Source organism: Talpa occidentalis, unplaced genomic scaffold, assembly GCF_014898055.3.
Source record: "Talpa occidentalis isolate TD23 unplaced genomic scaffold, MPIMG_talOcc4v2.1 talOcc4.6, whole genome shotgun sequence".
Lineage (NCBI taxonomy): Eukaryota > Metazoa > Chordata > Mammalia > Eulipotyphla > Talpidae > Talpa > Talpa occidentalis.
In genome coordinates, this window is record NW_023604972.1 from 44,625,478 (window position 1) to 44,639,436 (window position 13,959).

A 13,959-nucleotide genomic window follows, 5' to 3' on the forward strand; every position below is an offset into this window, starting at 1 on the left:
TAATCATAGGAATTTTTTAAATGAGATTGTTCTCAATTTAATTATTTATATATTATGTCATTTGCATCTTATAAGACTACTACCTACATGAGACAGGAAGCTGGCTGTAGATGGGGAAGATGCTACATTAGAATGAGGACGGGCAACAGATGATGACTGAGGAAGGCGGGGTTTCACAGGATTTGAAGTGTACCCAGGGCCCTGAAGTTCCTGGAAAATAATATACGTGTGCAAAATAGTTAATCTACAACTCCACTTGTAAAATGAAAATGAATTTTTGTAAACAATTTCAGTCTTATATGAACTTCCATAAAATTATAAATCAGAGTATTATGCAAGATGACCATGAATGTCTACTCTGTGAAGACTAAGCATGTACTTAGGAGATGTCTTTACACTTGCTTGTTAAAAGCATTCCAGACAGGAAACCACACCCAGGATGATACTGTGCTACTAAACTGGTTTCTAACCTTCGCTAAAGATTCCAGGATACTTCTGACATACTACTGAGAAAGGTCCTCTACACCTATGGAGTGCTCTTGTCCTTGAAAGTATCTATCATTGAACTGTTAATATGTCTATAACTTTAAAGCATACTCAGGAAATAGGCATATTTATCAGTGGAAAATGTACTATTTTTAAAGAGCAGACCTTTTTATGTAAATTACATCATTTTGCTATTCTACTAAGAAGTCAAACCAACTTTGGCCTTTGCACATGCTTGACCTCTGTGAATGCAGAACTCTTCCCTCAAATGTCCCCAAGGCAGGCTCTTTTGTGTTTCATTTATTTGGCTCATTCAACATAGTGGTACTCCACTTTGATACTATAGGTTATGTGTATAACAAGGCACAGATTTTATAATTGCTAGTATCTTATAATGTTAAAAGGTATACCCAAATACATCTAAGGTACAGGAAGAAAATAGGAGTATACAAAGACATTATCTTTGTTTAAACTTCTACTTAGGATGGAAGTAAAAGGCCTTACTTTTACATCCAAAGTGTGCTGAAGTTTTAGTCGCACAGATTCTTGTTCCTGGCGCTGTATTATATCTTGACATTCTGCAAACTGCAAAGATGCCTACAATGAAGCAACCACATATGACTTATACTCTACTCTTCTTGATGTAATCTTGTTTCATTAACCTTAATCTGCATCATTGCCAGCTCTTCAAGGAAATTTTCTCCAATGTTAGCACACTGTATAACATTTGTCCTTTCATTTATTTTATGCAATAAACTGAGTGCAATTAGGAGCCCTCAATCCTTTGTATTCCCAGCATTTACGTAACATTTCATAAGTAGAGAGAACTCAATGAATGAACTAAAAATAAAATAGGCAGTTTTAGCAATGTAAAAAACAACTGAGTAAAAATAACCATAATTGAAATTCATTGATTCAATGTATCATGTTTTAAGATCAATTTGTGTATAATTGGAATAACATATCACTTTATCGAACCACAAAAGTTCTGATTTCTTCAGAATCCAGGACTACTTTTGGTACATTTTTAGGCTTCCAGAATTTTATTTAGAGATTTATTACTCTATAATAAATGGCAATGACAAGTATGGTATCATTGATGCTTCTCATTATTTAAATTGTGTTTTCTACATGTACTTTTTTGCACCCACAATGTGCCAGACATTAATGTTACTTTATCATTTTATTGATATTGTCAACAGACTATATTCCACCTAGTGTTCAAGTCATTTTTTGGAGGTTAGATTGGAGGCATTTTTTACTTATTCAAGCCACTAAGGATACCAGCAGTAGCAAACAACTTATATTTTACTGCTTCTGAGATTATGAAAAAGAGAATTTTGTAAAAAATACACATTATGACTATGTTCTTAAGCTCAGAAGAGCCTTCTCCATAGAATATAGTTTTTCATTATGCGAGGTGATTGGGATACAATTAGAGATTTGGTTCCTATCAACATGGATCTTTCATTCAGAATAATTGTACTTAATGAATAGGTACTTAGTTGATAACAACTTTATATATTTACTTAACCACCTTATCAAGAGCAGCTTCCATATTAGTAACTTTTTCTTTCAAACGGCGTTCCTGTGATCTCAAGACTTCTAGTTCTCCAGCCATCTTACTTTTTTCTGTAGCAACAGTATTTAATTCCTGGCTTAATTTATTCTTCTCTTCTTTCAGGAAATGTTTTTCCTATAATTATAGAGAAGAAAAAAAAAACAAAAATAATATGCTTATGTAGACTTTTTGCTGATAAGTGATGAAAATATAAAACTATTAATATTATATATAGACTTAATCTAAAGTTTACTTTTTTAAAAATGCCTTTTTTCTTGCTTCTGAGTTGGAATTGGGAGCTGCTGGAATTGTTATAAAGAACTTGTTCTAATTTATATCACTGCTAGTATTATTACTTCTTCCTAATAATATTGTCAGAAAAGGAAACAGTATTATGGTGAATTAAGGCTGAGTAAAACATACCAAATTTTATTGAACTTGTTTAAAATGACAGAAGAGATCTAAAGAAGATGGATTTATTTGAAAGTTTTTATGGGTTTCTATTTTACTTCAAGCTTAAATATTTATTTCATAAATGTTTACTGCATGCCAGCTGACATTAAAAAAATCCCACAGTTCCTGCTGTCAAGTCATTATGGTCCAATGATAAGAATGAGCTTACTGCTATGGAGTATTCAACAAGGTTGAATGAATATTCAACAAAGTTTCAATAAAATTAGTTCAGTTCTTAAAACAGCATCATGGAATAGGTAGACAAAAGTATATGGCAGTCAAGTTAAAAAAAACCATATATACATCTCTACTACTTGAAGTGCACACATATTAAATATACAGCTTTTTTTTTTTTGAATAGAGAAAATGTTTGCTATAAGCAAGATGGGATATATAATCACTCTCCTACACTTCTTGGTTGCAATTGTTTTTCTTTTTCTGTTAAGCCAAAAAGAATTTAGAAAGATGGAAGGATTAATTTTACAAGCTGTCATCTTTTTTGTTTGCAGGAATGCAATTGAGCTTGAATGAGTAACTTTCACAGGCACAGCTGATGACAGTAGACGGTAACCTGTTAATGCCCCAAGTACCCTCAGGGAGTATAAGAGCAAACTTAGATTCCAAATAGGCCAACAGTAAAGGAAGAAAAGAAATAAATTTACAATGGGGGGGGGAGAGAAATGGAAAAGAACAATAAAAAGAAGAGATAAGGAAGTCTGATGAGCTGCATGCACAAATGAATGCACAATATTTGTTAGTATTTAGTCTCATTCTAAAAAATACTTCAGCAGCTCATTTAAGGTATAAGAAAAATAGCTATTTTAGCTGCACTTAATATCTCTTACTTATGCTTTTTACTTTCTCACCTTTTTTACAGGTTGTTCTGTTACAACTCTTCTTTTGAAAATGAAAATTTGTTCCAATGTGATTGATGTATGAGAAAACATTTGAATATGACACAAATTTTACATTTGCTGATGGACAATTTCATTTCGGAGAAATACTAGCTCAATGGCACCCAGCTAAACAGAGTTACACAGGAATATACAAATACTCACACATGCATACTCCTCTAACACAGAGCCACCAGCTACCTCAGTTTACCTTGTGCTATGAACCCCAGTCATGAACATCTGGTATTACAGAAAATAAATCACAATAACTCACAAGCTGCAATCTTTTGACACACACTTCCTCAAGCTAACTCCAGATCTTTTTTAAGATAAGGGTCATACTTATTCCCATTTATATTATATTATTTATTCATTATAATGAATTATAAATATATGTTACATTTTACTAATTTTTTATTACAGAAAATATTTTAAAAGTATCTTATAATTGTATTAAAGTATTACATTAGCTAGTAATTAAACTATATCATTTATTTATTATATTATAAAAGGCTATAATTATTCATGCAGTAGTCATGTTTTTCTTAACATGTAAAACTGTGGTACCATTTTTACTGGGTTCCTATTTTTTATGTGTCACTGATGAAATTTGTTAGCTTGGTTATCCTAATTGTTACTCCCATAAGCCCAGTGGTTTTTATTGGACAATTTTGCAGGGCATAATCATTTTAGGAACACAAATGTTGTATTATATGGGAAATGACTTTGCTTTGCTTATAATCATTCCCTGTCTGTCTCAGGAATGTTCCTTTCCTGTGCCTTGCCCACTTCCGGCATTTAAAACACTAGTTCTTTCATGATCCTGCTCAAATATTTCTTCAGAAACTTTTCCTTCATTTTCTTAGGCAGAACTAATTTGTTTTCTCCACTGTACTTTGCATCTTTGCTATGTCTTGTTTTGTTTTGTAATATATTAATAAATGAACATATTAATTTCCTTCACTTAAACAAGGACTCACCTTATTTGAATTTGTCATCGCTTCTTCCAAAAATTGTATCTTGCTCTGAAGGGCATCTATCTGACCTCTTTTAGCTGTGATTTGCTTTTGCATCCCCATTGCCACTTTCATAGCTAAGGAAAAAGAAGAAGGAAGTAAACTGTGCCTTAGTTCTAAATTCTGGGAGGCTACTCTAATTTGACAGTTAAATAAAATGAGAAGGTGACAGGATCCTCCAAGGCAGTTGGGCAGTTTCAAGTTAATGATCATGCAAAAAGGTCTTCTGAGTTGACGACAATGGGATATAACAATTTTCAACAATTATTCAGAGATTTTGAGGTTAAAAAAACACACATGGATGGAGCTGGAAGGAATCATGCTCAGCGAAATAAGCCAGAAAGAAAAAGAAAAATACCGGATGGTCTCACTCATAGCAGGAATTTAGAAAACCTAAATAAGGGACCAGGAAAAAGACTAATTATAATAAAGTAAAAATCAAAATCAACAAGCAACTATAAACCAGAGACACACGGGGCGGGGGGGGGGCAAGAATTAGGGTGGGAATTGTATGGGGAATATAACCAGGATGAAAATGCATACCTTGTGCAAAAATGAAAAATGATGTAAAAGTTATATAAAATAGAATTAAAAAAATAAAAAGAATAGATAAAACTGATATGTATCTATTCACATGTACTTTATCCTTTTCTTTTTCCTGAGGACATTCCTCTTCACTCATGTTCTCAAAAAAAAAAACAACCCACACATGATGATGTCTTGTGATTTCTGTGCTACTAGAATTAATTTTACTATTGTAATTTGTCATATCAATTGTAACAGTAATACTGACCAAATTCATACAAACACATATAGGAAATACATACATAAAAAATGCATATTCACATATGAATAAATAGAAACTCATATTTAAAATACACATAAGACATCTATTTATTAGTGGTTTTTTTAAAAAGATTCCAGTGATACCACAAATTATTCAATTTTCATTCTCTAGGTTAGTGTTAAGTGCTTGGACATCACTACTGTCTCAGTAGCTCAACTGACGAGTACAAATGTGGTTATTTTTATAAAGTTGGTGATAGGGTGAGAAAGGCACTGAATACTTAAGATACTGCAGGTCACTGAAAAGATACACAACTTCTTATTTTAAGCTGATTTTTTTAAAAGATTTTTTTATTTATTTATACAAGCACTGGGTACAGTCAGAAGCGTGGGAGGGTGAGAGAATCCACCAGAGCCAGAGTGGGGAACAGAACAGGCAGACTGACAAAACACACTACTGAGGGGAGCAGCAGGTGGGGCAGGAGAGGTCTGCCCACCATGTGAGACCCCTACCAGCAGCCCCGGAGATGGAACCAGCGCTGCAGAGGCTGCGGACAGCTTCGCAGCCCAGCGCTCAACTGCTGTGCCACCAGGGGAGGCCCTTTAAGCTGATTTTAATCAATGAAAAATAAACATTTGAATGCACATATAGGATTACTTAGTTAATGTAATGATTAACTTGACTGGGGCAGATATGGAGATGTCTAGAGGGCATTAAGAAAGGGACTGTCTGGTGAATAGAGAGAGCAAGTTCAAATGGGCCTCTTGAGCAACTTCCCCAAATCCTACCATTTTCTTGGTATTAACTAGCAATGTAAGATCTGGAGCTGGACCTCCAAGACGAAAATATGGATTGTTTCAATATTCTGCATGCCATCTTTGTGCAGGGTCCATGATAATCTTCTCTGTATTGGGACAATTTTAATATATGTGCTGCTAAAGTGAGCACAAAAAAAAATCTTTTGATATTAAAAATTATTAACAGAAGGTAGACTTTAGAAAAATAATTTTAGAGTCAGTTAATATAGCAACAATGATAGAATATGAAATTATGAAGTAGCTTCTTCTGTATGCACATGGACAACAATGTAAACAAGGATAGATCTAAGTATGAGAAGGGACTCTCATCCTAGCAGTTCAATTCTCTGGGTTCTTCCTTTTTTACCACAAGAAAGGAATCAGGAACTGCCACTTAGCTAGCTGCAGATAATTTATTGTAGATAATGAATGTTTGACAAATAAGGGGCTGAAAGTTATCTGTAATTTGCATTTATATCAACACTTCCTTAAAAAAAAAAAATTGACATTTGCAGGGCCTGACTGGTGGTGCAAGGGCTTAAGTCTCAATACTATGATGCTATTAGCAGCCACTGCAGCAAGAGTTTGATGCCCGGCCAGGAAGCTGACCCACAGGGCACAGCAGACCTCTCTTGTCTCTCCCACTGCTCCCCTCAGCAGTGTATTTCAGTAGATCTGCCTGTTCTGCTCCCCACTCTGTCTCTGGTGAATTCTCTCACCTCCTGCACCTCTGGCCTACACCCCAGTTCTTGGATGCATAAATAAAAAATCAATCTAAAAAAACCTAGCATTTGCAACATTGAAATCTTTTAGAAATTACTGAAATAGCTACAAGAAAAGAAATATTTGGACATGTTAAGGACTAAAGCATGGGACTATTTATTCTGAAAAGGTTTAGTAGAACTATTGCTGTAACACCCAGTATTGACACTACTGCTGTGTATGTCTTACATCGTGTGGCACTGGGAAGAGGTACAGGCTACGTATCTAGGTTTGTGTTTAATAAATCTAGACCAATGGGATTAAAGCAACAACAACAAAGGAATAAAGCCTACCATGACCATCAGATCCTTCCATTGATTTTAATGTATTTCTTGTTTGTTCTAGTTCAGACTGTGCAGATTTTAATTGCATTTTCAGCTTATTTGTAGTAGTTTCCATTTCTTCACTTTTGTTTCGAAAATTCCTTTTTAAAACTTCGTAGTCTTCTGTACAACGTGATAATAATAAATGGTTACTTTTCCTTCATTTGTATGAAGTATACTTCATTTATAATTAATGATCATAAAATTTTAGAGCAGGAAGAGACTTCCTTTAGTTTGAGTGTCACATGCTAAGATATTAAATGTATACAGACATTTCCAGGGATTTGACTCTCTAGTTTTAACCTGCTTGGTCAGCTCCTTCTCCTCCACCACTTATCATTCACTGCTTTCCCCTATGCTCCCCCCCAGCCAGTTGGCCCATATCTATTTCATCTTAAACTTTTTTGGATGATCACAGCCAATACAACAAATTTAACCACCTCTATACATAGATGATTCTTCATGACATGACAGGTAACCCCAGACCGCTACGCATCTTATCTTACTATTTATCTCCAGTAGTTATCAAAACACCTGGAATGAACTCACCATTTGCATACAAGAATAATACATACTTATTCAACTACTGTTTAATCATATTTATATACAATAAATAGATTTTCATATACAAAGAACCAAGACCTTGTTGCCAAGATCTAACTCTGCCTAACCAGAAATTTCCACACTATCTATATCCCATCCCCCTGCACTCAAGCCTGACTTCTCAGCTCCCCTCTCTCAAGTTGTTGATATCCTTGTTTTCCCAATACTGCAACTTAAAACCTGAAATCCAAGTCCTCCGATCACTAAGCATTATTGATTCTCAATAAATATTCTAATTCTTCTTTCTCCTCTCATTTTCCTTGCCAGTGCCTTAGCTCTGGTACTCATCATATTTCTCTAGGACCACTGCAGAATCCTAACTGGCTGGATTCTGTCCCTTTGGTCTTGCCTTTCTCTATTTACCTGCTGACACCATCCCTCTCGTACTTAATAGCTTCTGTTGGCTCCATGATGTCTGGTTCTACCTATCTATTCTGCCTTATTCCTTGGCCCTCATTCCTTTTTGCATTTTTACTCCAACCGATACTTCTGAGGTCACATTATGTTACATCCTGCCTTTATGCTTTTGTCCATAATGTTCTCTCTGCCTGGATTGCTCTTCCATATCTTTTTATGTGCTAAATTCCTTTTCCCCCTTAAAACCTAGTAGACCTGCAAACCCTGTAGAACCTCCTTCAAGCCTGCACCCAGCACATGTCACTGTGCCTCATCCACTGGTAAGTCATTCCATACAGGTCTCTCTCCCAGCTAGCTGGGAGCCTTACTGATGTGTTTGTGGGGCCTTCGTAGCATCTGCCATAGTAAATGGTCAGGATTCTGTGTTTGTGTAAAATAAATGACACTTGTACATATTAATTGTGGACTAGAAATGATTCACTTTAAAATTAAGGTCCTAAATTTTAGGTTTTTCCTTTCAATAAATTTACAAAGCCTGTTTGCATATTTTGCTTCATTATTAAACTTTCAATCAAGTATTCTCATGCAAAGGACTCAAGTTTCCACTTCTCTCACCCTTTTCTCAGAAACTCAGTAGAGGATGTGATAACTCTGAGGGATAATAAAAGATAATGGTTAATGAGTGCAATATATGAATGTTCTTCATGAAGAACTGTTGAGATTTCATTCCATAAATAGGTCCACTGGGGCAGCACGTTCTCCGTATTTGTAAAGTGGGATGAGGAACTGCTCTTTCACAACAGTTCTGGTACCCACACTGGACGACACTATCAGCACTCCTATGTTTTAGCAGAATTTGAACTGAAGCAACTTACCTGTAAGACTGTTTAATTCATTCCTACTAGCTTTCACCTCATTTAACAATTGATCTCTCTCATGCTTGATGTCCTTCACTGCACGAAGACGCTCGGAGCCTGCATTCACCAGCTTTACCTTTTCCAGTTCCAGGTCACTCACTCTGGCCTCAAGCTCCCGAATCTTTGCATCTTTTTTATCTTTTAAAATCTATAAAGTGAACAGATAGAGTAAAACATACAAATTCTGTACATAGTTATAATTAGCAATGTATTAGAATTCTCTCAATCATCAAAATCTCTCCACTATTTCCCAGATGTAGAGGTCAGGAATGGACACAGTGCAGGTTTTCTGATCCAGCAGACTGGGTAAAGGAGGAGTCAGAGTCCTCAGTGGTTTTTTGCAGGTCTTTTATTGGGATTACCAGGTACACGGCAGGCAGGGGTGCTGGGGAGCTGGGCAGCTGGCAGGCCTCCCAGCCCCCAGCAAGTCTTCACTCTATCTGGGTTCTCTGGTGTTCTCGGCTTCTGTTTGTTCTCGGCTTCTTGGCTTCTCCTGGCGTCCCCGTGACGCCGCCCTTAAAAGCCCAGTCTCAGCCCAGGTGAATCCCATCTACCTATGCCCACACCCTACTCCAGGTGCCCGCCATCAGGCATGCATTCAGGACCGCAAGGATCCATCATCTCTCCTGATGGCGGGAGGGCAGAAAAGCCTGACATTTTTCCTTACCCTACACCAGGATATTAAATATGCATTTCCTTATAAAGCATCAACCATTAGGAAGCGGGAAAACAAAAGGAATATTTTAGTTAACCTATTTTTTAAAGATTTATTTATTTATGCACACAAGGACTGGGGTACAGGTCAGAGGTGTGGGGGGTGAGAGGATTCACCAGAGATGGAGCGGGGAACAGAACAGGCAGATTGACTGAAATACACTGAGGGGAGCAGTGGGTGAGATAGGAGAGGTCTGCTTTGCCATGTGGGTGTCTCCCTGGCCGGGGATCGAACTCCATGCTTCAGTGGCTGCGATAGCTTCATAGGCTGTTCTTAACCCTTTATGCTACCAGGGAGGCCCCTTTAGTTATCTTTTAACCATAAATGTTAATCTCCAGTAGCATTTGCCACAGCCCTTTGTCATTCCTATTCTATATATCCACTTATTCAAAAAGCAGTATCTATGGAGTTCCAACTTCATATGTTGCGAACTGAGCAGCAGAGTGGGGGCTGGGCAAGTAAGCACTAGGTGGTGCCTCTTCTGCCCTGGGCACCTCACCCTTATCCTTCCCTGGCCTTATACAGCAGTAAATAATCAGTGTTTTTATTCTCATGGCGTTCACATTCTGGTGAGAGGAGACAGTTAATAAGAGAAATATTTCATAGTTACTAAGTGAGAAAAAGGAAATCAGCAAGGGGATAAAGAAAGAATGCAGGGGAGAGGCTATTACTTGAGGTAAATTGGTACGTGGGAATGAGCCTGAGCCAAATGCCACCCTTATTAAAGTCTGATAGCCAGGCTGGTCCTTGGCCGGTATCAGGGAACTTGGATCTGGGGAGAGTTCTCAAGTACTCTAACTGATAAGAGTAACCCACTGTGCTAAACTGTTTTTACAAACAAAATTATTTATGCTGAACACCTGCTTTCCCTCAGGAAGAACAGAGGATCTGCCAGGCAAGGGGAGACTACGTGAACTGCCTCCGAATAAAAGCCCTGGGTATGGAGTCTTTAATGAGCTTTCCTGGCTGACAACATTTGATGCGTATTGTCAAAATGCACCGGGCAATCCTGCATGAGGCTGTGAGGAGAGGGTTCTTGGAGATTTGTGCCTGTTTTCCTCCTTGCGCTATTTTCCTCCTTGCACTATTTCCCTTTGCTGATTTTGCTTTATATTCTTTCACTGTAATGAATCCTATCGATAAGCACGACTCTATGCTGAGTCCTGGGAGTCCTCCTAGGGAATAAGCGAACCTAGGGGTGGCTTTGGGGACCCTCACACAATTGGTCAGAAGAAGCTTCCGGTGAGCAGAAATCTTTAAGAATTGAGGGAGCAAGCAAGGTATGTGGCAATCTAGGGGACAGCTCTAGGCACAGGTCATGTGTGCAGGCACAGCAAGACCATCAGACTGGCTGGTGGAGACCCCCAAATATGACTCTTTTACATAAGGATTATTTGAGTTAATTTGAGAAACAGTAATTTGAAAACAGAGTAGAAATTACCCTTTAAGAGAAATTTACATTTATAACAGAGGTTTTCATTTTAAAAGTGTCTCCCCTTTTCTGAACCAGGAAGACCCTAAAGCACAAGACACTTATATAAATGGGGAAGGTGCCAACATAAATCTGCAAAACAAACCTCAACCTTGTTTACCATATGTAGGGTAAGGTAAAAGGTATCAGGCTTTTCTGCCCTCCCGCCATTAGGATAGATGACAGAACCCCGCGGTCCTGAATGCATGCCTGATGGCGGGCACCTGGAGTAGGGTGTGGGCATAGGTAGATGGGATTCGACTGGGCTTTTAAGGGCGGCGTCATGGGGACTTCAGCAGAAGCCAAGAGAGAAGCAGAGCCATAGGAAGAGCAGAGAGAATGTGAGAGAAGGTCGGAGAGCCCAGAGTGAAAACTTGCTGGGGGCTGGGAGGCCTGCCAGCCTCCCAGCGCCCCTGCCTGCCGTGTACCTGGTAAATCTAAATCAAAAACCTGCAAAAGCCACTGAGGACTCTGACTCCTCCTTTACCCGGTCTGCTGGATCAGAAAACCTGCACGGTGTCCTTCCTGCCTCTACACCATAGTTTTCCTGGTCACCTTCTCTTGACTTGCCCCACCCCCCACACCCTTCTTTTGCTTTAGTTGAAGATGATTTTTAAGCCTGAATTCTAAGCTACTTCTCCAAGTTACTTATTTCCCTGGGTTTCTCCCCGGTATATATGATATGCACGTTGATAAACAAGTTTGCTTTTCTCTTATTAATCAGTCTTGGTTACATGGCCCCAAGCAAGAATTTAGAAGTACTAGTAGAGTGAACTTGGTATGGAAGCAGAGGAAGATGAAGTTGAAAAGGGAGCCATGAGCAAGATTTGCCATATAGGCAAAAAAAAAAAAAAAGCATGACTAATCTGAGTGATTGCTATAAATGTGAAACACCTGATGTCAAAGATTTTGTACTAAAAAATGCAAAATATCTCAGTTGCTTAAATTTATTGCAATATAAAAAAATTACCACGTTTTAGATATATTGGTTAAATAAAATATATTCTTAATTTCACCTCTATCTTTTTACCTGAATTTTTTTAATTATGTATGTGGTTTATGTTATATCTCTAGTGGACATAACTGGCCTAGATCCTCCTAAGCAAATGCCATTTGAAAAGAAACATTTTTTGGTAAGATTTTCTCTCCCCCAAATAAGTCCTGCTGCCTTAAATAAAATACTAGCTAATCTAGTTTGATTGTATACTAGCAATTTAAATGTAGAGGTCAGTGGTGTGTTTACAAGTAAATGCATGACAAGTTTTTGGCTTCGAAAATTATCAGTGAAGAGCTTCAGGCTTATCTCATTGCCCATCTGTGATGGGCTTGTGTCAAAAAGCCTAATTCAAGGTCACCCGATCCCTGCTTGCCCAGCTAATTGCCTGCTAATTGCCACACTGGATTCAGGGCTTCTCGTGGGGTAAGTAGGGAGGCTGGTCTTCCCTGGGGTGGTCTGAAGCATCAAGAAGCATCACGTCATGTACTAGGCATATGTTTCTCCTGCTCCTCCTCATGGGACCAGCTGATGAATATTCAGCACTTTTTTGACCTTCTAAGTAAGGGTCCAGCTTTGAGGACCCACAGCACCCCTTACTTCTCTGTATTGGGGTGTGCGGGACTCAGCCGAAAACAGGTGAGAGAAATCACACCAACCAGGGCTAGGATTCCTCTCCTTTCATCCTCACTTGATGTGGGAAGGGAAGTAGATGTGATGTTAAAGCTCAAATGTTTAACTTAGATTCTTTGTGCCTGTTGCAGCTCTTCTCACTGGAAATCTTTTCTGAAATTGCTCCAACTCCATATTTGGGGATTAAAAATTAGTTTCTACTCTCTCTAATCTATCTTTGCATTCTTTATCCAAATCTTTTGTAGAGTGAGTGAACTGGTCAGGCTTTTACACAGATGGCCTCTGCGGCTATCACCTGCAGCCTTGATTGTGCTAATGCAGAAAGCGCTTGGGAGTGTGGGCACGGGGTGCCTGATGGTGGACACCTGGAGCATGGTATGCGCATGCGTAAGTGGGCACACCTGAGCCTGGATGCTGAGGCTATAATGACAGCATCACTTGGAGACAGGAGGATGGTGACAGAGGCTAAAAGGCTGAGAGGATGAGGGACGGCTCGAGAGGAAGAGGCCACAAGACCATGCCAGAGAAAGCCTAGAGGAAAGTGCATGTGGAGATTCACAGGGAGGCCCAAGATGCTGCCTACCTGTTGGCTTGCTTCCCTGCATACTATTAAAACCTGTGGGGATCATGCCAAAGGCTCCAAGGTTCTCTTTTAAGCTTCCTGAACCAATGGTGAACCTATCTAGCCTGGGATGGTTGCAAAACACCTTGACAGATGAATCACCCCAACATTGCCTTTTTCATGTCACATCCGCCTCACTTCCCAAGACTTTAACTGACTCCTATAGTATCTCTACGCTGAAGTGTTGATGGAGCGTCTTCAAAATCTCGAATCCTCGCTAGGTAAGTTCTTTCCTCCTTCTTGCCCATTTCAGGTTCCCACTTTTTTATGAAGTCTTCCTTGGCCCCTCTAGTCACAGTAATCTCCACTGCTCTGGGTACTCTAATATTAGAACTTGATGTGTGCTCTAGATCAACATCATATTGAAATGTGTATAGCAACAACGCATCTCGGGCCCCATGCTAGACCTACTGAATCAGCAGCTCAGGGGGATGGACCCACCAGTCCATGATTTAACAAGCTGTCCAGGTGACTGAGAACCTTTACTCTAATAATTTACTCATATACTGCCTCAAACCATATCCCAAGGTAGTGTCGCATTTGGGACAGCTATATTATATCTCTGTGAC

General features: G+C 38.6%; 1 protein-coding gene and 1 non-coding gene across 8 annotated transcripts in view; both read right to left on the reverse strand.

Moving 5' to 3' along the window:
• CCDC158 (coiled-coil domain containing 158) overlaps positions 1 to 13,959 on the reverse strand; it is a 75,547-nt gene that overhangs the window by 22,929 nt on the left and 38,659 nt on the right. For 6 of the 7 annotated variants that reach the window (XM_054688061.1, XM_037530186.2, XM_037530185.2 and 3 more), the window contains 6 exons: positions 8,914 to 9,103; positions 7,049 to 7,201; positions 4,374 to 4,486; positions 2,024 to 2,182; positions 991 to 1,083; positions 88 to 210 (listed from right to left, as the gene is read on the reverse strand). In XM_054688061.1, the coding sequence (XP_054544036.1) occupies positions 88 to 210; positions 991 to 1,083; positions 2,024 to 2,182; positions 4,374 to 4,486; positions 7,049 to 7,201; positions 8,914 to 9,103 (831 nt within the window). The remainder of the gene's footprint in view (positions 1 to 87; positions 211 to 990; positions 1,084 to 2,023; positions 2,183 to 4,373; positions 4,487 to 7,048; positions 7,202 to 8,913; positions 9,104 to 13,959) is intronic. The other variant, XM_037530187.2, reaches the window with a different exon arrangement.
• Positions 6,038 to 6,144, reverse strand: LOC119261478 (U6 spliceosomal RNA). Its single transcript, XR_005129023.1, has one exon. It is a non-coding gene; the product is annotated as a U6 spliceosomal RNA (small nuclear RNA).